This window comes from Phyllostomus discolor, chromosome 6, assembly GCF_004126475.2.
Source record: "Phyllostomus discolor isolate MPI-MPIP mPhyDis1 chromosome 6, mPhyDis1.pri.v3, whole genome shotgun sequence".
In the NCBI taxonomy this organism is placed as follows: domain Eukaryota; kingdom Metazoa; phylum Chordata; class Mammalia; order Chiroptera; family Phyllostomidae; genus Phyllostomus; species Phyllostomus discolor.
Genome location: NC_040908.2, coordinates 67,416,938 through 67,444,561, shown reverse-complemented (window position 1 = coordinate 67,444,561; position 27,624 = coordinate 67,416,938). Strand labels below are relative to the sequence as shown.

General features: G+C 36.9%; 1 protein-coding gene across 2 annotated transcripts in view; it reads left to right on the top strand.

Moving 5' to 3' along the window:
* Nucleotides 1-27,624, top strand: part of EIF5B (eukaryotic translation initiation factor 5B) — a 73,187-nt gene that overhangs the window by 44,043 nt on the left and 1,520 nt on the right. For both annotated transcript variants that reach the window (XM_036028295.1, XM_036028294.1), the window contains exons 11-23: nt 7,755-7,862; nt 8,040-8,150; nt 11,144-11,211; nt 11,784-11,925; nt 17,845-17,976; nt 18,403-18,585; nt 18,722-18,883; nt 22,441-22,572; nt 23,602-23,733; nt 23,838-23,914; nt 24,026-24,190; nt 25,582-25,720; nt 27,215-27,376. In XM_036028295.1, the coding sequence (XP_035884188.1) occupies nt 7,755-7,862; nt 8,040-8,150; nt 11,144-11,211; nt 11,784-11,925; nt 17,845-17,976; nt 18,403-18,585; nt 18,722-18,883; nt 22,441-22,572; nt 23,602-23,733; nt 23,838-23,914; nt 24,026-24,190; nt 25,582-25,720; nt 27,215-27,376 (1,713 nt within the window). The remainder of the gene's footprint in view (nt 1-7,754; nt 7,863-8,039; nt 8,151-11,143; nt 11,212-11,783; nt 11,926-17,844; nt 17,977-18,402; nt 18,586-18,721; nt 18,884-22,440; nt 22,573-23,601; nt 23,734-23,837; nt 23,915-24,025; nt 24,191-25,581; nt 25,721-27,214; nt 27,377-27,624) is intronic.

Below are 27,624 nucleotides of genomic sequence, written 5' to 3'. Positions count from 1 at the left end.
TTTAAAAACAAACAAAATGTGTATAAAGCAGAAAGTAAAAGTTGCTCCATTATCTCATTCCTCAGACTTGTTTGTAGTGCTGTGTATTCAAATTTTTTAAAAATGTTTAATTAAAGTTATATAATAAAATTTGGAGAGACTTTTTTTCCCCACATAATAATATGCTATGGACCTTTTAGTTCAACACATTTTTAAGCAGCTTTGTTGAGATAAGCTTTACATACCATCCGTCTGTTTTAAGTGTATTTAATTCATTGGCATTTTGTAAATTTACAGTTGTACAACCATCCACACACCTTAATTTTGGAGTATTTCCTTCCGTTAACCCCGAAAGAATCCTTGTGCTAATTTAGTCATTCCCCATTGCTAGCCCCAGGCAACTACTAATCTACTTTGTCTGTACAGAATTATCTTTTCTGGAAATTCCATAAAAATTCATTCCTATAAAATGTGGTCTTTTGTGCCTGGGTTATTTTACTTCTTCTGTTTCTTTATGTGGTAGTTATATCAGTATTTTGTTACTTTTTATTGCCGAATAGTGTTTTATTATATAAATATACCATATTTTATTATTAATCATCAGTTAAAAGACATTTGAGTTGTTTCCGCTTTTTGACTATTATGAATAGTATTGTTATAAACATTTCCATATGAGTTTTTGCATGGAAATGTGTTTTTATTTCTTTTGGATATATTCCTAAGGGGTGAAATTGATGAATAGTATGGTAGATTGTGTTAAACTTTTTCAGAAACTGCCAATACTGCCGTATTTTCCGTAGTGGCTGCACAATTATAGCTTACCACCTGTTGAGGGTTTTAGTTTCTCTGCATTCTCACTAATACTCGTTATTATCTGTCTTTTAAATTACAGCCATTTTAATGGACATCTAGTATTAAGACAAACCACAAATTTGTCTTACTTGTGGTTTTAAATTGCATTTCCATAATGTTGAGCATTTCTTCATGTGCTTTGGCCATTCCTATAACTTTATTGATGAAATATTAATTGAAATTTTTGTCTATTTTTAAATTTTGTAATTTGACTTTTTCTTATTGAGGTGTAAACTTTTTTTTTCCATATTTTTCCCATTGGTTGTTGAATAATATTTAGTTGAAATATTTTCCTTTGTAGTTCTTAACTAGCTTGGGTATTCCACTCATTGATGTCATGAGAGCGGCAGCCATGAATATCGCAGCCCACAGATTGAGCAGTCCCTAGGACCTCTTTGATAGTTTCAGAGAAATCTCTAGAGGTAAAGATTGGTGCCACATCTGTCGGACAGTGTTGATGATCTCATTAGAAGTGATATTTACACTGTGTTTAATGTTTTTTTTTTTTCTTCTTCTTTCTGTCTCTGGGTGGTTCTTTTGAGAGCCTGTCTGTTCCGTTTCACTATAGTTCTTAGACCCTTCCAGTCCCCAGTCGCTTTGGTGATGTCATCACCAACTTTTTTTGGAGACAGGCCTAGAGGGCTAATCTTGGGGTCCAGGGCAGACATGGCACTGACTTCCCACACATACACCTTAGGTATATGACTTTGATCACATCGGGGTCAAACATTGGTAGCCTATTGGAGGCAGCTGGTGTTGGATGGGCATAGATTGCAGACAACCATAGAAAGTTGTACTAGGCCTCTACCTAGCCCAAAGCCTTTTCATTTTTTTCTATTTTTTTTTTATTTTAATCATTGTTCAAGTACAGTTTTCTCCCTTTTACTCCCATTCTAGCCCACCCACCCAACCCTCCCCACTTCCCTCCCAGTACCACCCTCCCCCTAGTTTTTGTAGCCTTTTCATTTTTTAATGGTTTCTTATGAAATGCATAATTTTTAAATTTTCATAACATCCAGTTTATCAAAAAATTTTTAAATAAAGCATGTTTCTAGTGTTGTATTGAAGAAATCTTTGCCTAACCCAAGATGATGAATATTTTGCTCTATTTTCTTCTAAAAAATTTATACTTTCAGTTTCTTATATTTTTAGCTCAATGATTTAAGATAATCTTTATGATGTGAGGTAAGGGACTAAACTCATTTTTTATGAATGTAACGAGCATCACTGATGGAAAAGGCTCCTTTCCCCATTGAATTGCTATGGCATCTTTGATAGAGCAATTGATTGGAAATAAGAGGGTTTATTTTTGGACCTTTAGTTCTGTTTCATTCATCTGTTTATCTGTTCTTATGAGAGTACCACACTGTCTTGGTTATTTTAGTTTTTAGCAATGCCTGGTTTGCAGCTCGCGCTCAGTCCACTGAGCTACGCCAGCCAGAGCTGGTTTGTAATATCTTGTTGAGAATTTTGTGATCTGTACCCTTGAGTGATATTTACTAGTAGCTTTCTTGTTATATAATGTGTTTTTCTGGCTTTGGTGTCAGTTTAATATTAGCCTCTTAGGATTAGTCGGGAAGTGTTCCCGAACCTCTTTGTTTTCTGTAAGAGTTTGTGATTATATTACTTACTGTTTTAAATGTTTGGCAGAAGTTACTAATAAAGCTTTTATGGGGAGATTTTAAAATCAATATAGTTTCTTATTTATTCATCTTCTTTATCTTCTCAATAATTTTTGTCTTTCTCATAATTATTATGTTTTATTTCAGTTGTGAACATAAAGTTAATTATAGTATCACCTACAATCCTGTCAGTTTCTGTAGTCAATAGTAGTGCCTCCTCTTTTGATTCTGATTTTGGTGATTGTGTCTCCTCTTCCCCACCCCCTTAGTCTGGCTAGAGTTTTTCCATCTTTTTGATCTTCTCAAGACCCAGTTTTTGGTTTCATTTTTCTGTTTTCTTCTTAATTGATCTTTTTATTCTGTTACTATTTTCTTCCTTTTTTTTTTTTTTTTTTTTTTTTTTTAGTTTCTTCATTGGCTAATTTTTTAGGGCAGTAAATTATTGACTTGTGACTTTTTTTCTTTTCTAATACTGCATATATATTTAAAATTACAAATCCCGTAAATTTTGGTATGTGGTTTTTACTTAGTTCAAATATTTTCTAATTTCCTGTATTGTTTCTCTCTTGACCTGTGTGTTATTTAGAAGTATGTTGTCATAATTTACAAATGTTTGTAGATTTCATTAATTTCCTTTTGTTGTTAATGCTAAATTCTGACTGTTGTAGTCAGAGAACATACTTTGTATAATTTCTGTCATTTAAAAATAAAAGTTGTCTTATCCCTTAGCATATGGTCTCTTCTGGAAAATGTTTCCTGTGCCCTAAGGCAGAATATGGATTCTGCTGTTGGTGGGTGTGGCATTTAATTAGGTCAGTTTTGTTGATAGTGTTGTTCACATTTTCTGTATACTTGCTTATTTTATATGTAGTTTTTCTATTATTGAAAGTGAGTTATTGAAGTTCCTAACTTATGTTGAGTTGTATACCTTAGTAACAGTGTTTTTGGTCTGGAGTTAACACAGCCACTCAAGCTGTCTTATGTATGTTGTGTCTTTTTCAGTCATAACCACTTTCAGTCTATTTGTGTCTGTGAATCTAAAGTGTCTCCATGGCAGCATGTAGGTGAATCTTGCTGTTTTACCCAGGTACACAATCTGCCTTTAAGAGTATTTAATTGATTCATTCACATTTAAAATATTATGTATATAGTTGGATTTTCTCCCTTTTTGCTATTTGTTTTTCTACATATTGCATGTCTTATGTCTCCTTTTTTTTAAGTTATTTTCTTAACGGTTGCTGAAGGCATTACAATATGTATCTTACCTACTTTAGATTATTAGTAGCTTAATTGTAGTAAAATGCAGACTTCTATACATCTATTCTTTCTACTTTCCTTTGTGCTGTTATTGTTATATGTGTTTATAAATGTTCTAGTCCCAGTAAAACAATGGATGTTATAAATGTCATATTTGGTCTTATATCTTTTAAATGAATTAAGAGAAGAAAGAAAATATATTTATAGCATCTTAATATTAACTTAAATATTGACATATCTAGTAATCCTCATTTCATTTCTTCAGATGGATTATTTCTGCTTTTTTTTTTTTTGGCTATAGTAAACCTCTAGTTCCTCCCTTACCTTGCCTTTTGGGCTCTTTTTAAGATTTGTTACACCTTTTTATATAATAAGCTTAACCACACAACCTTAAAATTATTTTGTGAAGTTATCTTTTAAATCACTTAAGCAAAGAAAATAAGAAAAGGTACATGTTTACTGTCTTTTGTATTTACTATATCATGACCTTTGCCATTGCTCCTTATTTCTTCATGTGGCTTTGACTTACTACCTGGTGTCACTTCATTTCAGCCTGATGAACTTATCATGCTGATCTATCAGTGAAGTCTCAGCCTTTTTAAATTTTGGAATTGTTTATTTCACTTTTATTTTTAAGGAGAATATTGCTGCATGCAGAATTCTTGCTTCACAGGGTTTTTTTGTTTGTTTGTTTTTTTAAATTCCTGTTTAGCCACTTGCTATGTCATTCTATTGCCTTCTGGCCTTTATTGCTTCTGCTGAAAATTAAGCTATTAATCTTATTTGAGCTTCCTTGTATACATTGAGCGATTTTTCTCTTGCTGTCAAGATTTTCTTTTTGACCTTGACTTTCAACAATTTAACTATGATGTGTCTTGGTGTGGATATCTTTGTGATTATCCACATAGAGTTTATTGAACTTTTAGATACATAGATTAATGTTTTCCATCAAAATTTGGAAGTTTTCTGCCATTATTTATTCAAATGATTTTCTCTTCTTCTGGGACTGTACATTGATATTCACAGGTCTCTTGAGGGTGTAGGGGTTTTATCTTTCTTACCATTTTTTCTTTCTATTCAGATTATAAAATCTCTGTTAATCTGTCTTTAAGTCCTTTGATTCCTTTTCTTCCACTAGTGTACGTCTACTATTGAGCCCTTTTAGTAAATTTTTAAATTCCTGGATTTTCATGTTTTTTATAATAATTTATTTCTACTTATTGATACACTCTTTTGATATGTCATTTCTTTTCTTTAAACGTGGTTCCCTTTAGTTATTTTAACGTATTTATAATAGCTGCTTTCAAGTCTTTGTCCACTAAGTCCAAAATAGAGACCCAGATTCTGTTGACATTTTTCTCTTGTGTTTTTATATATTTTTTATATCTTAATATATAGTCACTTTTTCCTGTTTCTTTGTATGTCTTATAAATATTTTTGGACACGTGGACATCTCAGAATATATTACAGCAAATCTGAATTCTGTTGGTTCCCTAGAAATGTGATGGTTTTAGCTCTATAAATTTATTGGCTTAGTGAATCAAGGGGACTAATTCTTTGGAGTTTTTTGCTTTCTTCTCAGTTTTTTGGTTAATTTTTAAAATCTTGTTATTTTTAAGCTTAGGTCTTAGGTGAGTTGGTTGACTTATTTTAGTGGTCAGCCACATGACTTGTCGGTTGATTCTGCTTATTAACTTTGAGGCAGGAAGGCTTCCACCGTTTGCCAGTGGATCTGGCAGTTTCCTATTCCACTCTGGTTTTCACTATTCATTCACAAGGCTTGTCGTTGAGCTGGGAACAAGTAACTCACTAAGGACCTCTCTGGTCTCTTCTGACAACCTTCAAAGGGAGCACAACCTTCTAGACCACCAGAATAAGTAAGATTTTAGTATTGTCTACTTTGTTTGTCTTAGTCAAAAGACCTTGTTAAATTTCTGACTGATGTTCCAGGTTATCTTTTGTTCCCCTAGTATTAGGACCTTAGTCTGGTTGTGATTTTAGCTTCATTTCTTTGTTTGCCATTGAGATCACTATGGTTTTTGACAGTGCTCTAAGGCATGGAATTCCCCATCTTCCTTTTCATACTGCTTCTATCCCATGGAGCAGTGGGAGTGCGATGGTGCAATTCCAGACTAAACCTGCACAGGCTTCCTTCCTTTTACCGATGGTCAGTTGACTTTATTGAGTTAAAGGTTTCTCAATTTGTTATGCCTTGGGCCAATTTCTAGAGGCTTTAACTGGTTGATTTGACTCTTTTGTCCAGTTTTTTCTTTTAGGAAGAGGATTTGGTGAGCTCCTTATTTTATCATTCAAGAAGTCCCAATTCAACAACACCTTAACAGCTACATACTGTATTCCATTTCATAGGAAGGTTTTATTTTAACTTTATATTGATTTGCTTAGAGTACCATAACAAAATACTACAGGTTGGGTGGCTTAAACAGAAATTATTTTCTGACAGTTCTTGAGGCCAGAAGTTCAAGATTAAACTGCCAGCAGGTTTGTTTTCTGGTGATGGCTCTTTTCCTGGCTTGCAGATGGCTGCTTTCTCACTGAGTCTTCAACTTGGCCTTGATTTTTTATTTTTCTTGTAAGGATACCAGACCTATCAGATTAGGGCCCACCCTTAGGACCTCATGTAACTTTAATTACATCCTTTGAGGCCTTCTCTCCAAATACAGTCACATTTGGGGGTTGGGGTTTCATCGTATGAATTGGGAGAGGTAGATTTCAATCCATAACAAACTTCATGATTCTCAAAGCTTGCTACATATTATTTTCTGAAATACACTACAGACTTCTCAAGTAGTTCCATTGTGGATAGCATCTCTACCTACATGATTATATGCAACCACATAAATATCATCAGCCTGGAGTTTTGGGAACACTCAATGAGAAATTCCCCACCAAAGAAGATTAAGTGGTTACTAATTTTCACTATTATAAACAATATTGCAGTGAACGGACACTATTATATACAAGCATCTTTATCTCCTTGTCCTGTCATTGCTTAGAAACAGAATTTAAGTTAAAATATATACTATATTGCCTTTCAGAAAATTTTAATACTTGACCAAGTATGGGAGGGAAGGCAACTTTCAACCGTGTCCTATCCTAAGGTTATAATGTTCACATTCCAGTCATACATACTGTGAAGGTCTTGTATGCTGCTCTTTGCTAGCAAATACTTGCACCTCACTTTAACATTTTAAAGCTTTATTTCACTTTCAAAAGATCCAGTGTCAAGTGGTAGAAATAAAAATAAAAGAGCTTCTACGAAAATGGTTTTTAGTTATAAAATAGTGTTGTAATTGATAGTACTTCAGAGTTTGGATCTTATTTGAATGCCAGCTTGGTTGTGCATGAAAGGTGTCTTTTGAAAGAACAACTACTGGCATGTGTTTTTGTTTGGTTCTGAGAAAGTTAAAGTGCTTAGGTAAATGCTACAGAGAACACATTGTGGTTTAAGACAAACTTTCTCACGCTTGATGGTACATTAGGAAGGTAGGAAATGCCGTTGGATATCTTAGGCTAAGGCTTAAGTAAACTTTCTCCTAATTGAAAGGTTTCATAAGTGTTTGCGTACTAGACAAAGTTTTGAAATAAATTGCTTTAAAATGTTTTACAACTCTGAAGTTTTAATGAAATATTTGAATGAAAGAGTATATCTCTTTTTATATAACTCCCACATAAGTTAGAGGTTGTACTATATAGTAAATGTGACAGAAAGATCAATTTCTTTTCTAATCATTCTGTTCCATTAAATTAGCCATGAACAGAAGGGTTCCAAATTTTGAGCCAGTACTTCACATGATTCTTAGTTGCGTTAACAATGCTACTCTGAAAGCTACTCTAACCAGGTTTCTCCTTGTTCAAAGGTACTGTGAAGGGAACTAGATTGTAAAGCTTACATTGTACAATGTAAAAGTGTAGTTAAATCAACAAAGACCTTGATGATGTAGCATTCTCTTGCCAAAGCAAAATAATTTAAAGGAAAATAATGACAGGGTTTGAAATAATATTTGAGATTTTTTTCCTTCCTAGAAACGGCGACTTGAACATAGTAAAAATGTAAATACCGAAAAGCTAAGAGCTCCTGTTATATGTGTACTTGGACATGTGGACACAGGGAAGACAAAAATTCTAGATAAGGTAAGAAAATACTGCTATGCATTGATGTAACTTTTTAAACGATACCTTATAAAAGGCTAATACAAACTAGCGCATACATGCAATTCTCTTTACAGTAAATAAGTTAACTACTTTCTTATTACTTTTGCTGCTTTTTGCATTTTGAAATACAAATCACAATCTGCTGTCTTATCCCAGCTCCGTCACACGCATGTACAAGATGGTGAAGCAGGTGGTATCACACAGCAAATTGGCGCCACCAATGTTCCCCTTGAAGCTATTAATGAACAGACTAAGATGATTAAAAATGTAAGTATACTGTATTTCATGTGTTTTAATATCTTAAAAAAAGATATAGTCCTGGCTGATGTAGCTTAGTGGATTAAGCACGGGCTATGAACCAATGGGTCACTAGTTCGATTCCCAGTCAGGGCACATGCCTAGGTTGCAGGCCAGGTCCCAGTGGGGAGGCACGTGAGAGGCAACCACATATTGATGTTTCTTTCCCTCTCTCCTTCCCTTCCCCTCTCTCTAAAAAATAAATAAATAAAATCTTTTTTAAAAAAGATAAACTATTTTAAACATAGAAAAAAGAACAGAATAGTATAACAGACATATATGTTCAGTATTCATAATTAACATATATGCCATTTTGCCCTATTTTACCCTATTTTCAGATCTTTCTTTAAGCAATGAAGCATTAGATATTGTAGGACCCTTCATAATGCATTTTCTTCCCTCTTGTGCCAAGAGGTCCTTGGTCTTCTGAAGTTAGAGTATATTCTCCTCCTCCATATTTTAACACTTTTCCATAGATCTCCATGTTTTAAAATTGAGTTCCCTCCTTCAGTCCTTTTTCCTTCTATCAGGTTAATTAATGTATTTTTTATCTAATTTTTTGTGTTCTAGAGATACTCCATTTATGCTGTTAACACAAAGAAAATTATGTAAGATTAATATAAAGCTTCATGAATCATTATGATTAATGCAGACACCCTTTGTGTCACCCACATTCAGGGATGGAACCCTGCCAATTCCCTCAGAGGCAGTCTCTGCCCCTTTCTCATCAAAGCCTTCTTCCACCCAGGAACAATTTATAAAGTAATCTTTACCTTTTATTGTGCTAGTGGTTGCAAAATGTTGATATTCCAATCCTATTATCTATATTTATTTATTGGAATACTTTTGTAGAGAAACTATCTAATCTACTGTTTTGTTACTCATTAGTTTTGTTACTGTGTATGGGAAAGGCAGAACAGACATCTGATCCTTTACCTTTATTTACCAGACTTTAAGACAGCGGCCGATTTGGCTTGGTTTTGTAGTATTAATTTGGCTGGGGTTTGTAGTATTATAAACTCTTGAATTGAAATGTATTTACTGCGTTTTAATCTATTTTAGTTATGTTGTACTGAGATAGTCTTATCTTCACCCGGTGGTTGGCTCCTCAGTCTTTTTTCACGCAGGAATTCTGGTAGTCTTACTGGTCTTTTGTCGCATCCAGGCTGTTTGGTATAACAGGATGTTCTAGGCTTTTCTCATGTATAATGTGGTCCGGACCTGGAACTGGGCCTTGCAAAAAAATCCCCCAGTTCTCCTGTCACAGCAGATCACACATAGCAGATATTATTATGTGCTAGTATCTCCCTTTGTCCCTATTAGTCTTACTTCTGTATGTAGAAAAAATCTATGAGCCTGTCTCTCCAGTTTTTGTTTTGTGTGCTTGTGTTTTATGAAGCTTGTTTACTGGTCTATTCCTAGGGAAGAAATAATGGCAATAATATTCCTTGAGTTTTTAGAATATTGAAGAGTTACTTGTGGCCTTCATCCTGGAAAGCCAGTTGATTACATATAAAATGCTTGATTCGCATTTTATTTTCTTAAGGATCTTAAATTACTTCAATTTCTTCTCACAGAGTATTGCCTTTCAGGTTTGATCACAAGCAGGTTTCCATCTTCTTAAAAGTAATATAGTCTTGTTTCATGTTGATGTTGATTTTTCTGAGTCAATTTTCCAGTTTAGTGGTCTTCCATTTAAGGCTGTAGTTTAAAATCTTTATTTTAGGACAGTTTTCTTGAGTTGCAATTTTTCAAATTTCTAGTTTAAAATTTATTCTGGTTGTATTTTACCTGTTATTTCTGTGTCACTGGGGAGTTTATTTCACTGGTGGCCAATTGCCAGAACTTGAAATCTGGTGTTATTTTAGAACGTAGTTAAGGAGCATGATTTTTTATTTACCTTTTTTTATTTTTTAGAGAGAAGGGCACAGAGGGAGAAAGAGAGGAAGATAAACAGTAATGTGTGGTTGCTTCTCATGCGCCTCTTACTGGGGACCTGGCCTGCAACCCAGGCATATGCCCTGACTGGAAATTGAACCAGCGACCCTTTGGTTTGCAGGCTGGCACTCAATCCACTCAGCCACACCAGATGGGCTAAAGAGCTTCATTTTTATTAGGCCTGTATTAAAGTTCTTTGGGTATTCTTTATATGACTATTATAAGGGTTTGTATTCCAGACACTGAAGTGGAAATAATTATGGTACTCAGTGAATATTGATTTAGGATCACCAGGATGCAAATTTGAGTAATTTTTAACTAGAGTGGGAGGTAGGATTTTGGAAAAAATTGTTTTTGAAGATTGTCAAAAAATACAAATAAGTAAAAAATGGTGTGTGTGTGTGTGAGAGAGAGGGATAGAGTGTGTGTGAGATTTGTTGGTTAGTGCTACTCTTTAGCATTGTCTTCAAGGACAATGTCCCTATCAGGCTTGTTGTAATGTTTTTGTTCATTTATGTAATTTTATCCAGAAAATCAGATGTTTATAATGTGATTTGAATAAAGCAGAATATGAATTTATTCTTTACTATTTGGGTTGATGTGGTAAATTTTCTTTAAAACTTAGTTGGGATATTTTTCAGAGTTTAGAATTGTTTATAAAATTGGACCACAGGAGTTTTCCATATTTCAAGAACCTCTTCTTATGTGTCAGCTTTTTATAGTCATTCTCAGCTGACCACTCTGTCATTTATTACTGATACTCGGCTCAAATGTAGACTACACCATGGTTTTATGACTTTAACAAAGGTAATTATTTTCTTATTTGTTTTTTTCTGCAGAATTCCTTTTGATGTAAATGAAAATATGAACTGTTGTGCTTTGCTGGTTGATTCACTATTTTCAGAATAGTTCATTTAGAAAAGGGGAGGGTGATAGTTTAGCATTTTCATGGCAGAATAATTGTTTTGTAAGGAAGCTTTTATTGTTTTGGCTCTCTTATGCGCTCCACTTTTCACCTTTTCTAGTTCGACAGAGAGAACGTACGGATTCCAGGAATGCTGATTATTGATACTCCTGGGCATGAGTCTTTCAGGTAAGAGCAAATTGAGTCTTTTGTCATCAAGCAAACTGCTTGAAACCAGTGAGTCTGAAAGTCCAGTCATTGAGGTCTGATTAGTCCTTAATCTTTGGGTAGTATTTGAGATTTGTGGTTATCTGTGATGAATGCAGTCCTTCTCTGTATCTTTATGATTTAGTAGTGTTTTGTTTGGATACTTGTTTTTAATAGAGATAAGGCTTTTCTACTTGGAAGAACAGATCCTAGTATATACCTGGTCTGTCTCCTGTGAAACCCATTACAGATAGAATTGTATCCAGTTGCCTCTTCAGGGCCATGTTCATCAGCTCAAAAAAGTGGGTTGTCGAAATTGGCAGAAATGTAGGAGTTACTTCTAGAACTAACTCATTCCAGCTCATGTCAGTTCACTGTCAGATAAGTATTTGGTAGCAAGTGAACAGCTAATGAATGGTACTTGAATTTAATGCATGTACTTCATTTTCTTTTTTTGTTTAGGTTTTACAAAGAAATTAAAATTTTAAATTTCTGTAACTTAAAAGTTAATTTCAAGATTTCTACTCATGCATCTTTTTCCTTCTTTTCAACAGTAATCTGAGAAACAGAGGAAGCTCTCTTTGTGATATTGCCATTTTAGTTGTTGATATTATGCACGGTTTGGAGCCCCAGACAATTGAATCTATCAACCTTCTGAAATCCAAAAAATGTCCCTTTGTTGTTGCACTCAATAAGGTAAGCTGTCCTTCTGAAGAACTAAATTGTGAAAACATGCTTCTTAATTTTTTGTAATTAAAAAACTGTATCCCAGAATAACTTTCATATAAGAATGTACTCATGCTAAGTTTAATGTAGTTTGACAAATTTGTACATGCACATAAGCACCACCATTCAGAATATAGAGCATGTCTTCCCAGAATGTTCCCTCATGTTCTTTTATAGTCTGCCACCTTCTCCGACCCCAAACAGAAACTGATCTTTCTGTCACTATAGACTAAATTTGCCTGTTTTATAATTTCTTGTTAAAGGAATTACACAGTGTGTAATCTCTTAGGTTTCACTACTTGTGTTGTTACAGAATTACCCATGTGTGGTATATATCATAGGTTTTTCCTTTTTATTGCTGAGCGTATTTCATTATCTGCATAATACCACACTTCATTTACCTGTTGAAGGATATTTGGATTGTCTCTAGTTTTAGGTTAGTTATTAATGAAGCAGCTGGGTATACAAGTCTTGTTTTTGTTCGCTTTGAGGAAATACTTAGGAGTAGAATTGCTGGGTCATATGGTATATGTATATTCAACATTGGGAGAAAATGACACATTTTCCCATAGGGATTGTATACCAGTCATTTTATATTTTAACCTGTGCTGTGTGAGTTCCAGTTTCTGCACATTCTTCCTAAGTTGTAGCCATTCTAGTAAATGTATAGTACTAAATTATTTTTGTTTAATTTGCATTTCCATGGTGACTTAATGGCATCAAACATCTTTTTATGTACTTAATTTGACATCTCTCTCTAACTTTGTGAAGTATCTGTTTAAAATCCTTTGCTTGTTTTTTACCAAACTGTTGTGTAGGTGTTGAATTTTGTCTCTATAAGTCTTATGTATATTACAGATAGACTTGTAGTTGCGGATCCAGCTTTTCCTTTATGATGTGTTTTGAAGAACTGAGATTTCTAATTTAGACAAATTTTGACTTTTGAGAAATTTTCTTATAGTTTGTATTTCTTGTGTTCTATACAAATAGTCTTTTCCTGTAGTTTTCACAAACTAAAGAAAGTTTGTGGAAAGTTTTCTCTAGCTTTTCTAGATACCTAATGTTAGATATGTGATGTTTTTAATTAATTCTTGTGCATTGTATAAGGTAAGATTCAAAGTTTACTTTTTTCTATATGACTGTCCATTTCAAACCCCTTTGCTGGAAAAAATTCTACTTCCTCATTTAATTGCTTTTGAATCTTTGTTGAAAATTAGCTGTGTGTATGTTTATTGACCTGTGTGTCCATGCTTATGCCACTGTTGTCCTGCCTCGATTATTGCAGTTTCAGAGTAATATCTTGACAGCAGGTGGTGGTAAATTCTTGAACTTTTTGTTTCTCAAACTATTTTGGTTACCTTAGGGTCCTTGAATTTCCAAAGTTTAGAATCATCTTAGTTTCTACAAAAGGCTTTCTGGGATTTTGATTGGGATTTTATTTATTCTGTAGGTAAATTCTGTGAGAATTGACATTTTAACAAGATTGAGTCTTCTGATCAATGAATATGATATCTCTTCATTTACTTAGACCTTCTTATTTTTTTGACAATATTTTATAGTTCCATTGTCCATGTGTTGGAAATACTTTTCTACATTTATTCATAGTATTTCATGGTTTTGATGCTATTATAAATAGCATCTTAAAAATTTGGATTTATGATTAGCACTCATATAGAAATACAGTTGATTTTTATATATTGACTTTTTATCTGTGACCTTATTAAATTCACTGATTAGACCTATTAGCTTCTTTTGTAAATCATGTGGGATTTTCTATGTACATGATTATGTTATATGCAAATAAAGGCTGTTACACTTTTTTCCTTATCTGTATGCTTTGTAAATTTTTTTTCATTACTACACTAACTAGACCTTCTAGAACAATGTTGAAAAGAAGTAATGATGGACATCCTTGCTCTTCCTGCTCTTAGGGGGAAAGTGCTTGGTTTTCAGTGTCAGCTGTAGGAGTTTTTGTAAATGAACTTTATTATTAAGTTGAGAATTTTTCCTCCTTTTTCTAGGTTGCTTTAGAGTGTTCATTATTATTTTTAATTGTCACCTGACGATGTGTTTACTGATTTAAGAGAGAGAGGAAGGGGTGGGGGGGAGAGAGGGGGAGAGAGAACACCAATGTAAGAGACAAAAACATTGATTAGTTGCCTCCAGTATGTGCTCTGACCAGGAATTGAACCCACAGCCTTTTGGTGTTGCAGTGGTGTTCCGACCAACTGAAGCCATCCAGGCAGGGCAAGTTGTGTGCGTGGTTTTTTACCTTTTAAGTCACGAATGGTTGTTGATTTTTGTCAGACGCTTATTCTGTATCTTGAGATGTTCATGTGGCTTTTCTCCTTTTTTCTGTAACAACATGAGTCGCTGTTGAGTTTTTTGGCTTTACTTTTTATTATTAAGACTGGGATTTTTAAACAACCAGAACAGGAACAGAACCACAGAAATGGAGATCACATGGAGGGTTAGCAATGGGAGTGGGAGGAGGAGAGAGGGGAAAAGTACAGAGAATAAGTAGCACAGGTGGTAGGTAGAAGATAGACAGGGGAAGGGCAAGAATACTATGGGAAATATAGATGCTAAAGAACTTATGACACATGGACATGAACTAAAGGGGGGAATGTGGATGGGAAAGGCTTTGCAGGGTGGAGGGGAATGAAGGGGGGGTAATGGGACAACTGTAATAGCATAATCAATAAAATATATTTTAAAAAAGACTGGGATTTTTAGAGCAGTGTAAGATTCACAGCAGGAGTTGAGGGCAAGGTATAAAGATTTCCCATGTAGTTCTGCCTCCACACATGCGTGGCTTCCCCATTATCAATATCCTTCACCAGAGTGGTATGCTTGGTGTAGTTGATGAACCTACACTGGCACACCAATATCCCCAAAGTCCATAGGTTACATTAGGGTTCACTCTTGTACCTTCTGTGTGTTGGACAAATGTAAATGACATATGTCCATAATTATAGTATCACACAGAGTAGTTTCACTTCCCTAAAATCCCTCTGTGCTCTACCTGTTCATTCTCCCTCCTCCCATTCCCTGGCAACCACAGATCATTTTGCTGTCTACATAGTTTTGTCTTCTCCAGAATGTCTTATAGTTAGAATCTTACAGTGTGTAGCCTTCTCTGGTTGGCTTCTTTCACTTAGTAATACACATTAAAGATTCATCTCTGTCTTTTCATGGCTTGATAGCTCATTTCATTTTAGTGCTGAATAATGCCCCATTGTCTGGGTGTACCATAGTTGAACCATTCACCCACTGGGGGTTGTTTCCAGGTTTTGGCAAAGCTGTTATAAACGTTGTGTGCAGGTTTTTGTGTGGTAAGTTTTTAACTCTTCTGCTAAGGAGTGTGATGACAGGATCCTATGGTAAGAGTGTTTAGTTTTATTAAGAAACTGCCAAACTATCTTTCCAAGTGGCTGTGCCATTTTGTGTTCCCACCATCTGTGAAAGAGATACCATGTTGTTCCACATCCTCACCCGCATTTGGTTTGGAGTTTTAGATTTTGGCTATTCTGATAAGTTTGTAGTGTTATCTCATTGTTTTAATTTGTGTTTCCCTGGTAACATAAGATGTAAAACATCTCTTAATGTGCTTATTTGCCATCTGTATATCTTTCTGTGGTAAGGTGTCTGTTAAGCTCTTTGTCATTCTTTAAGTTGGATTCTTGTTTTCTTTATTGTTGAGTTTTAAGAGTTCTTCATATATTTTGGATAACAGTTCTTTATCGGATATGTATTTTTCAAATATTTTCTCCCAGTGTGTGGCTTGTCATCTCACTCTCTGTCTTGACTCTTTCACAGAGCAGAAGTTTTTAATTTTAATGAAACTGGAGCTTATCAGTTCTGAATTCTGTATTTTACATTTGGGTCTGTGATCCATTCTGAGTTAATTTTTGTGAGGGGTGTAAGGCCTGTGTATCTCTGCATGTAGATGTCAGCTTTATCCAGCACAGATTGCTGCCAACTATTGATATTTTAAATGTTAAGCTAACAGCCTTGCACTACTGGAGTAAACCTTGGTCATGATTAGTATACTTGATCGTGATATATTTTTTCGTGTATTGCTAGGTTTGATTTGCTAATTTTTATTGCAGATTCTTGTGTTTATGAGACATTTGGGTATGTAGTTTTCTTGTATACCTTATTACTGGTTTTGATATCTGTGTAATGATGGCCTCATAATAGGAGTTAAGTATTTCTTTCCTCCTCTATTTTCTAAAGGAGTAATGTAGAAATATTATTTCTTTGTAAGTGGTTTATGGAATTCATCAGTAGAGTCTACATCAGCTTGGAATTTCTTAAGTGGGTGTAGGTTATTTAGGTTTTTCATTTTTCTTTTTTAAGTAGAGAAATTAGTATTTCAGAGAACCAGTTTTTTATTTTATCGATATTCTTTATTATTTATTATTGTTGGTGATTGATGTCCAGTGTTAATTATGTTATATCCTTCTTTCTACTTTCTTTTTCAGTTTTTCTCCTTCCAGTTTTTCTTAAGGTGGAAGCTTTAGATCATTGATTTCATATTTTTATCCCTAATATAATAAGCATTTAAAGCAGGGGTGTGAAACTCATTTTCACTGGGGGCCACATCAGCCTTGCAGTTGCCTTCAAAGGGCCAAATGTGATTTTAGGACTGTATAGATGTAACTACTCCATAATAGTTAAGTGAGAGCTCAGTGCTGCCGCCTGGTAGAAACAAGGTGCCAGACTGGGTAAAACACAGTGGAGGGCTGGATTTGGCCTGCGGCCCTTGTGTTTGCCACCTGTGATTTAAAGGCATGCTTAGTACTACTATTAAGAGTACTGCATAGACAGGTTATGTTATTATTATCATTTAGATCAAAATATTTTCTGAATATTTTCACTTAATGTAGAACTCTAGGTTTAAAAGATATTTTTACATCATCATCTTGCTTTTTGGCTTTATCTCTAGTCACTCTTTGTTCTCCCGTATGTAATGTATTGGGTTGGCCAAAACTGAAGCAGGTGGAGAAAAAAAGGATGAAAGGAGAAAAGAAACTTAAAGTCACTTATGGGACAATATTAAGAGAAATAACTCAGGTTCTAGGAAAATCCTAGAATTCTGTCAAACAATTAAAAGAAAATTGGAAAAGAGAGCAAAAAATAAATGAGCAGATAAATGACCAAGAATATTCAAAAACTTGATTAGAAATCCCCAAATCTAAAAAAATCAAAGTAAACATAAAACCGTTATATAATCTCATTGATGAAACCCTTTAAAAAAGCCTTAAAAGTATCCAAAGGAGAAAAAAGATAATGGGTTGGCCAAAAAGTTTATTTTTTTCCCATAACATGGCTCTAGTAGCTCGTAGTTTTCTTTAACTTCATTCAAAACAATTGTTACATTGTATTGTGGCAGCTGGCATATAATCATGCATTAAAAAAGTAACTCACCAAAACTGGTGAGTTTTTGTGTAGCCATTTTAACATTGAAGATGGAAGAAGGTAAGTGCCATTTTCAGCATATTATGCTTTACTATTCAAGAAAGGTGAAAACACAGATTTATGCAGTGTATGGAGAACGTGCTATGACTGATCAAGTGGATCAGAAGTGGTGGGCAAAATTTCTTGCTGGACAGTGCTGCACGTTTGGGTAGACCAGTTGAAGTTAACAGTGATGGACTTACAACGTTAATTGAGAAGATTCAACATTACAGTGTATGGGAGATAGCTGACATACTCAGAATATCTAAATCAATTAAGTTATTGGTGAAAATGAAAAATGTGTCACTAAACAGACTTTTTGGCCAACCTAGTACATGAGGAATTTTCTGGAGATTTTGTTCTTAATTAAATTCCTGAATGTTATGAATGCTTTAGAGATTTTTTTTATGAAAAAAACTTTTCCAGATTGATAGGCTGTATGATTGGAAAAAAAGTCCCGACTCTGATGTGGCTGCCACTTTAAAGAAGCAGAAAAAGAATACAAAAGATGAATTTGAGGAGCGAGCAAAGGCTATTATAGTGGAATTTGCACAGCAGGTAAGAAAGCTGTCCCTTCTTTATGAAGAGCCTGTATCATTGAAAAGTTTTTCTTTCATTACATTGTCTTTATAATAAAGTTACACTTTTACTAGTGTTGGTTCTGTTTCCCTATTAATGGCAATTCATGTTTTTCATTATTTTCCCTTATTTTCTTTTGTAAATCAGAAAGGTAATATTTCAAAGATTTCTTTATAGTTTGAATGTTTAAATTTAGAAAAAAATGAGTTAACTTGGGAAGACACTACTTTTCTGTTAACATAATTAATGCTTTCAAGATATAGACGATCTTTTCTTGCGTGTTTCTGAGAAGCTTCAGAGTGACTAGCCGTTTGCTCATCTAGTTTGTAGTTTAGTCGTTGCTGTTCTGGATACTGCCTTCCACAGTTTGGTCGTGTGGAATGATTGTGCTTTTTATATCTTTAGGGTTTGAATGCGGCTTTGTTTTATGAGAATAAAGACCCCCGCACTTTTGTGTCCTTGGTACCTACCTCTGCACATACTGGTGATGGAATGGGCAGTCTCATCTGCCTTCTTGTCGAGCTAACTCAGACCATGTTGAGCAAGAGACTTGCACACTGTGAAGAGCTCAGAGCCCAGGTGATGGAGGTAATGGTCAGCTTTTCAGTTTATTGCCTTTAAAAAAAAAGTGTTCTTGGGTGGGGATGTTTACTGCTTTTAGATTTAATGAACACATGGTACATTGTTGCATATGTTTCACAGTTTTTACAATAATGTTTCTTAGGTTAAGGCTCTCCCAGGAATGGGCACCACTATAGATGTAATATTGATCAATGGGCGTTTGAAGGAAGGAGATACAATTATTGTTCCTGGAGTAGAAGGGCCTATTGTAACTCAGATCCGAGGTCTCCTATTACCTCCACCTATGAAGGAGTTACGAGTAAAGGTAAGCCAAGGTGGTAAGAGGTAACATGTGGGGACTTGTAGTGTTTGGAAATTCTGCTGAGGTCACTTCCTCACTTTGAGAGCTGCTTGGCTTACTACAAACACACCCCTCACTCCTTGTTTTAATTTGGATGTCTTCATAGAGGAGGGACCATACATGACCTTGGCAATGTGTGAAACCACTTATTTTCGTAAAACTTAAAGCATGTTGTTGTTGTTTTACACTACTAAGTAATTTTTTGTTACCATTTTTATTGCCAAATAAAACATTCATACAAAGAAGTACATAAAACAATGAAGAAAAGTTTAGTATTTTTAGTAAGCAAACAACCAGATCAAGGACAAGAGCACTGCTGACACCCCAGAAACCTTCTGTGTGCCTCTTCCTGGTCTCAGCTCCCTCACTCCACAAAAGTTAACCATGCTTCCATTTTGTGATAGTAACTGATATCCCTGGGTTTTTTTTTCTCATAGTTTTCATACCTGAGAGTGCATCCCTAAAAACTACATGGGCTTGTGTAGATCCGTGGACTTTATATGAAGTGTCATTCTTGTTGTTCCTTTGTATCCTGCTTCTTTTAGTCAAAACATGTTAAGATTTATTCATGTTGTTGCATATATATAGCTCTTTTTTATTGTCGTGTAGTGTTCCAGTGCATGAGTATATTTTCGTTTATTCTGTTAATGGGAAGTATAGGCCAGCTCCAGTTTTAAGTTTTCATTGCCAACTTTGCCTTTGCTGTAGATGTTTTGTCTCCTGGTACAGTCGCTCAAGTTTCTCCAGGGTGTATGTATATAGGAGTGAATTGCTGGAGTCATTACTTAGGCTTAGCTCCAGTTTCACTAGGGAAAGCCACACTGTTCACACTGAGTGTAGTATGCTGTACTTACTTACTACTGCAGTATCTTAGCATTTCCATTATTTCACATTTTCTTCAGCTCTGGGGGTGTTGTCAGATTTTTTAGGATTTTCCCATTCTGGTGGGTGTGTAACTCATTGTTATTTCATTTGGCACTTGCCCAATTGAAATATGGTTGGCCATTATTTTATCAGCCATTTAAATTTCTTTGTGAAATGCCCATTGAGCCCTGGCATTAGTTAGCTTTAGCACAGATTTATGAGTTGTTTACATCGTCAGGATAATAGTCTGTTATTGGTCAGTATGTATTTCATCGTTTTCTCCTGTTCTGTAAATTTTTGTTTTTACTTTTTCTCTGGTACTTTGAGAAACAAATACATGATTTTTTAAAGTATATTTTATTGATTATACTATTACCATTGTCCCATTTTTTTCTCCCTTTCGCCCCTTTCCCCCACCACTATGTATCCCCATTCCTTCGAGCAATCCCTCACCCCTTAGTTCATGTCCATGGATCGTACATATAAATTATTTGGCTTCTCCATTTCCTGTACTGTCCTTAACCTCCCCCTGTCTATTTTGTATCTACCATTTATGCTTCTTATTCTCTATACTTTCCCCCCCATTCTCCCCCTTCCTCCTCCCTGCTGATAACCCTCCAAATGATCTTCATTTCTGTGATTCTGTTCCTAGTCTAGTTGTTCACTTAGTTTTTTGTTTTTTGGGGGGTTTTTTTGGTTCATTTGTTGATGGTTATGAGTTTGTTGTCATTTTACTGTTCATAGTTTTGATCCTTTTCTTAGATAAGTCCCTTTAACATTTCATATAAGGGCTTGGTAATGATGAACTCCTTTAGCTTTACCTTTATCTGCGCTTCCATTCTAAATGATAGCTTTACTGGATAAAGTAATCTAGGTTGTAGGTCCTTGCTTTTCATGACTTTGAATATTTCTTTTTAGTCCTTTCTTGCCTGTAAGGCATCTTTTGAGAAATCAGCTGATTGTCTTTGTAGATAACTCTCTGCTTTTCTTTTGCTGCTTTTAAGATTCTATCTTTAACTGTTGTCGTTTTAATTATGGTGTGTCTTGATGTGGCCCTCTTTGGGTCCAACTTGTTTGGGACTCTGAACTTCCTGGGCTGTATGTCTATTTCCTTTGCCAAATTAGGGAAATAATGAAAGTTTTCTTTCATTATTTTTTCAAGTAAGCTTTCAATTTCTTGCTCTTCCTTTTCTCCTTCTAGCACCCCTATGATTTGGAATTGGCACATTTAAAGTTATCCCAGTGGTTCCCAAGCCTCTCATTTTTTTTAATTCTTGTTTCTTTTTTCTGTTCCAGTTGAATGTTTATTTCTTCCTTTTGTTCCAAATTGATGATTTGAGTGCCAGCTTCCTTCCCTTCACTGTTGGGAACCTGTACATTTTTCTTTATTTCATTTTTCATAGCCTTCACTTTTTCCTCTATTTTGTGTCTGTACTCAGCCATTTCTGTGAGCATCCTGATTACCAGTGTTTTAAACTCTGCATCTGATAGGTTGTCTATCTCCTCACCTCTTAGTTTTTTCTGGAGCTTTGCTCTGTTCTTTCATTTGGGCCATATTTGTCTCCTCAGTTTGTCAGTGCAGCTGTTAAGTTGTAAGGGGTGGGTCATGCTATGTTGTGGCAGCTATATGTGGGGGAGGGTTCAGAGAAGGAACAATGCCACTTGCATGGGTTTCACCCCAATTACGGTCACTTTCTCCACTTTTTGCCAGTGACTGATGCCCTTCCAGTTGCTTCCCTGGTGCCCATTCTTGGAGTGGGTGGGCTTGTGTACATTCTAGGACCCCATGGACCCCTCACATGGACTCTCCTGAGAGACCAGCAGCTTCTTCCACTGCCACAACTTTCACAGGTTTTTATAGTTAGAGGTTATGAGGATGGTTCAGAGAGGAAACAATGCTGCTTGCTTGGCTCTTGCTCCACTTTCAGTCTCTTCCTCCTTTTCCTGAAAGTGACTGGTGCCCTTCCAGTTGCTGCCCTGGTGCTGATTCCTGGGTGGGTGAGCTTGTGTATGTTCTAGGACCCTGTGGGCCCCTCCAACGGACTCCCCTGAGAGAGTCTGGCAGTTTCTTCTGCTGCCACAAACCTGCCCCCCCCGCCCCCCACAGATTTTTACAGCCAGAGGTTATGAGGCTTTATTTACCTGGAGCTGGAACCTGGGATGCATGATCTGTCATGGGCTGGGATTGCCCACTCCCCTCCCCATTTGTTCTTCCTGGTTTTATCCGCACACCAATGTAGGTCTGCTAGGTCCACCAGCTGCTGGCTCCCCACGAGTTCTTTCCCCCCTGGCTGCCCACCTCTGCCCCTCCTCCTAGTCTAGATGAATGTTTCTTAACTCCTTGTTTGTCAGACTTTCATACAATTCGATTTCCCAGCAGTTGTGGTTGGTTTTTGTTTTTAGATTGGTTGTTAACCCCTTTTGGTTGTGTGAGGAGGTGAAGTGTATCTATGTATGCTTCCATCTTGGCTTTAAGTTCAGTATTCAGAAGTACTTAATTTTAATGCTGGTTTTATCATACTTTTATTTTGTGTTTATTGCTTTTTGAGTCAAGTTTAAGAAATCTTTACCCCAAGGTCATGAAAATATTCTCTTACATCATCTAGTGCTTACCACTTTTCAGGTAAATGTGGTAACAGATGTTTTGCTCTCCCTAGAACCAGTATGAAAAGCATAAAGAAGTAGAAGCAGCTCAGGGGGTAAAGATTCTTGGAAAAGACCTGGAGAAAACATTGGCTGGTTTACCCCTCCTGGTAGCTTATAAGGAAGATGAAATTCCAGTGCTTAAAGTAAGTTGTTTTTCCTCTATAGCTACTTGAATTCCGTAGTGTATCGGTGTGGCACGTGCTAGGAGTGATGAAAATGGGAGCCTTGTCTTGTGAAGCCTTGTCTGGTTGCCTCTTAGCAAACAGTTTATGCTTTTAAAATTACTTCAGTTTTAAAAAAAATTAAAATTACTCCAGTTTGTATAATCACATGAATTGGCATAAGTATTATTTATGTATAATACAATTCTAAAATACATTTTCTATTTAAGTAAAAATCTAGAAATTATGTTTTACTTTAGATACCTGAGTGTGTAGGCAGAACTAGGTACTGGGAGTCATTTTAAAGCCTCTGTGTCTGTCTGGAGGAGCAGATGGCTCACGAGTCCAGCAGTTTCACAAAAGCAGATTTTGAGCCATAGAGAAGATCCACTGTTCTCAGCCCATGGCTCATCTAGTGTGCTGGGACAGCCAGTCATTCTTCAGGGAGCACCAGGCCCCAGGACAGGGAATCAGACACCTAGGGCCAGTGAAAACAGGGCAGGTGTCCCGCTTTGGGCAGTCCCACATGTGGCGTGGACACCTGCATCTTACTGGGATCACCATGTTTGCTTTACTTATTCAGTCTCTTCATCTTCAGAGAAACAGTGACGGAGGAAGAGTCTGCTGAGATTCGGGTATTTCAAGCTTAAGACCAGCAAGCAGAGCTGTTGGGGCCAAACACATTGCATTTATGTCTCACTTTTAACTTTTAAAAGATTATTATTTCATTCCACTCACCCATCTACCTTATTTGCCAAGTGGAGCAGAGAGGTTAAATGTATGTCATTGTTAGTAAACTTCAGACAGACAAAGGTGAAATAGGACAGATCAATTATGACCCCCAAATCCCTTCCTCTTGAGCTCAGGTTCTGCTGTGCTTTGCTCTTTGTAATAAGCCTTGGTTTTATATTTCATATGACTACTTAATGAAAAAGAGAAACAGTTTAACTCTAGGCTGCTGATGAGAGTTGTATGTATGTATAACCATGTCAAATACAATCTCTTTTTAAGGATGAATTAATTCATGAGTTAAAGCAGACACTAAATGCTATCAAATTAGAAGAAAAAGGAGTCTATGTCCAGGCGTCTACTCTGGGCTCTTTGGAAGCTCTATTGGAATTCCTAAGAACGTCAGAAGTGCCCGTAAGTAACCAAACCCAACTCCATAGTCAGTGGTGGTCATGGTTTGTGGGGCCACTTCTGTTACCTGACTCAGGTGGCTGTTCTCACAAACTCCCTGTTTACAGTATGCAGGAATTAACATCGGTCCAGTCCATAAAAAGGACGTCATGAAGGCTTCAGTGATGTTGGAACATGATCCTCAGTAAGTGATCTCTCTCCTGCTATGAAAGCTTTCATAGAGCTACCTATTTTAACTCTCCTTCATGATGTACTGTTTTTCATTGATGATCTTTGGTGTGTTCTGACTTTTCAGGTATGCAGTCATTTTGGCCTTTGATGTGAGAATCGAACGGGATGCACAAGAAATGGCTGATAGTTTAGGAGTTAGAATTTTTAGTGCAGAAATTATTTATCATTTATTTGATGCCTTTACAAAGTACAGACAAGATTACAAGAAACAGAAACAAGAAGAATTTAAGTAAGTCGGTGATTTTACTTACTTTGGGTCTTTGACAGTGAAGTTGATAATTGGAGAATTACAAAATACCAGACAGGTGTGTAGACAGCGGAAGTGTGCAGTGTGCTCATCTGTCAGAGGCAGTTCCCTGAGCTGGTGTGTTCCAGGTCTTGTCCACCTGAGACCTTCCAGCAGTGTGGGGACAAATTCATTGTGGCCTTTCTGGTTTTGTTTTTCATTTTCAGTTTGGCAGAACTAGGTCTCATTCATAGGTTAGTTGCTACTTTGGGGGAGTTTGGAGGTAACAGAATTAAGAGTGTGGGAATCTAGGAAATGAAACAAGGCAAGGCATTCCATGGGATTAAAGCTCATTCCTGCTGCAGATTTCATAGTGCCCAGTGTAAGTGGCACTCATAGGTGCTAGAGGATTCAGCCATGATCATGACCATGTCTCCTTTTGGAGTTCAGGGGAGACCAACAGTGAACACATGAGAAGTGGGGTTAAGTGATACAAAGCAAGGATGGACCTGGATGAGGAGAGGAGAGCAGAGCTGTAGTTAGTGGTGTGGTTTGGGGAGGCAACTCATCACTGAGATGTGAAGGGAACAAACCACCACCCAGACATGTGAGTGTCAAGGCAGGACAGCCCTGGGAGGCAGTCCTCATACAGTGACCCTTGGGGAACAGTGGTAGGGGATGGCTCAGTCAGGAGCCAGTAGCCTTGGGAAGGATTCTGGTCAGTGATGAGGGAATGTCAGGGGTTCCCCATAGTTCAGGCCTGACACAGTGATGGCTCCATGCAGAGTAACCATAGCAGTGGTGGCTCAATCTGGGGTATATTCTAAAGAGTAATGGACTGCTAAATTTTAGGGTTTAGATTGAGGCATGCTTACTTTAAGATTGTGAAACCTTAAATGAGAATACTTAAATTTTATTTACAAGACTGCTAGAAGCTAAGAAAACACTTTAACCATATGATTGATAAGGAGGGAAATAGTGGGCTTTTGGATCAACTCATTTGGCAACATGGTTGAGAAAAGAAGGATGTGGTTCGATGCCTGTGTGGTCCCCAGAATGGATGACCATGTGGCATGTGCCAACACCTGAAAGTTGGTCCCACCGAGGTTTTAAGTTCCTAAGCTCCAGGGCTTAAGCCCTTCAGTCTGGGCACCAAATGCTCCTGCGAGGCAGCCTCTGTGAGACTTGGAGTGCACCCAAATGGACGGGGAGGGGAGAGGATGAGAGAATGCATGGCCTATAGCACCCACCACTGCAGGCAAGTGCATTGGGACTGCTGAGATAAGCTATAAAAGTAAAAACCTGTTGGAAGAAGCTTCATGTTCACCTGTGCTTGTTTTTTTAGTTTAAGCGATTTTGTAAGTTTATTTATTGTTTGTTTTTTTTCCTTTTAGGCACATAGCAGTATTTCCCTGCAAGATGAAAATCCTCCCACAGTATATTTTCAATTCTCGAGACCCAATAGTAATTGGTGTGACTGTGGAAGCAGGTCAGGTGAAACAAGGGACCCCCATGTGCGTCCCTAGCAAAAATGTAAGTGCCAGTTGTACTTTGAAAACAATGTGCTTTCTCTTAAAGCAAAAAAATAAATAAATAAACCAAGAAGAGCTTGTCTGTTGCCTTAGGTAATTTATACCTCAGTCTTGCTAAATGTCAGCATTCCTTAATTAGTCTTGATTATTATAGCACCTGATACCAGTCCTTTAGTTAATGAAAATAACATTTTAGAGTTCCCATGCACATTTCAAAAACTGTGCCAAAAGTGTCTTTAATAATTTCACCTGCTGACCTGGTCAACCAGGTCATCCAGATGGAATCCCTGCTGACCAGAATCCCTTCCAGTTGCACTGCCTTAGGCTATGATGTGTTTTGGTCTCAACCAGGAACAGTCCCATCCTTTTTTGAAGAGTCCAGACCATTGTTTCACAGGTATTTCTCAGCTTGGATTTATTTCTTCATGGCTAAGTAGAAGAGCTCCTGTGTGCCTCATGCATTTCACACAGGCCATGTAGTTGTCAGTGATGCTTTGATTTATGGGAAAGGTGTGCTGTCAGCTCTGCATCTCTGTTAGAAACCAGTCTTTCCCCTCTGTGTTACTAAGTGATCTAGGGGATTCTTTGAGTCCCTATGAATCTCCTGTTTATCAACCTTTATCCCACAAGCTTATTACCTTTGTCCCCCTGACCTTTTCATTAAGTATCTGTATACTCAGTTCAGTTTTCTAAAATGTGATGTAATTACCAATACTTTATGATAGCTGAACTACCCAGTTTGGTCAGTGGGAGCCACATGCACTTGGAATGTGTTACTTTCCAGTGCAGTGAGGTGCCTCTAGTACTTTTCCCGCCCCAGATCTGATTCCTTCAGTGGGAATCAAGAGTCATTGTTCCTATACCATTTCAGTGGACTGAGCTAGGGCATTTACTTGCAGTAATTATCTCCTGTATGACTTGGGTCAAACTCTTTTCACTCTCTGTCTCTTGTATCTCTTCCCAAGGCAACCGCAAAGGGTGCTCCTCCAGCCCCAAACTATAACTGCGAATAGGCTGCCCATAAGTCTCATGCTCAGAATTAAATGCATAGCTCTTACCAGGACCTACAAGGCCTTGACTGCCTCTGTTTCTTCATCCCGTTCCTCACCCTCATCCTCACCACACCAACCACTCCCAGCTCATTCTTGATTCAGAACATGTGTGCCTGCTGTTTCTTTTTTATGGCACCTGTCATGTAAAGGGTGGAACAGAAATAGGAAACTACATTAGATTGAAAGCACTTACTTTCCCAAAGCACCCCCTGAATAGCCATCTCATGAAAGGCAGAGAGAACATGTGGTGGTGTCATCCCTAGTGTATAGTGAGGAAATTCCACTGTGGAGACAGAGTGGTCGTGGAGGGTCACAGAGCTAAGGGTTTGAAACTGGCTCTTCTGCTCACAAACCATTTTTTCCTCAACTCTCCAGCTCTAGGGAGCCTGTGGCTGGCAGGATTCCTCCTCTGCTTACATTGTGGTTTATTCTTATTTTTACAGTTTGTTGACATTGGAATAGTAACAAGTATTGAAATAAACCATAAACAAGTGGATGTTGCAAAAAAGGGACAAGAAGTCTGTGTCAAAATAGAACCTATTCCTGGTGAATCTCCCAAAATGTATGGAAGACATTTTGAAGCTACAGACATTCTCGTCAGTAAGGTAAGCCTGTCCACCAAGAGTGGCACCTTTGAATAAAGGGGGTGTCGGCTGTGCTCATTACCTTCACTTAGTATTTCTGATAGGACTGGGTTCATCATCAGGCTTGATCTATAGGGTGGCAGGTGCTCTTCACAGCCAGCGCCTGCCAGGACCTCTAGGTCTCCTTCCGCTGTACTTGTCTAGAAGCTTTGGTCAAAGGACAGCAGCACTGCCTTACATTCTCTGTGATGATCAACATTTGGTGACAG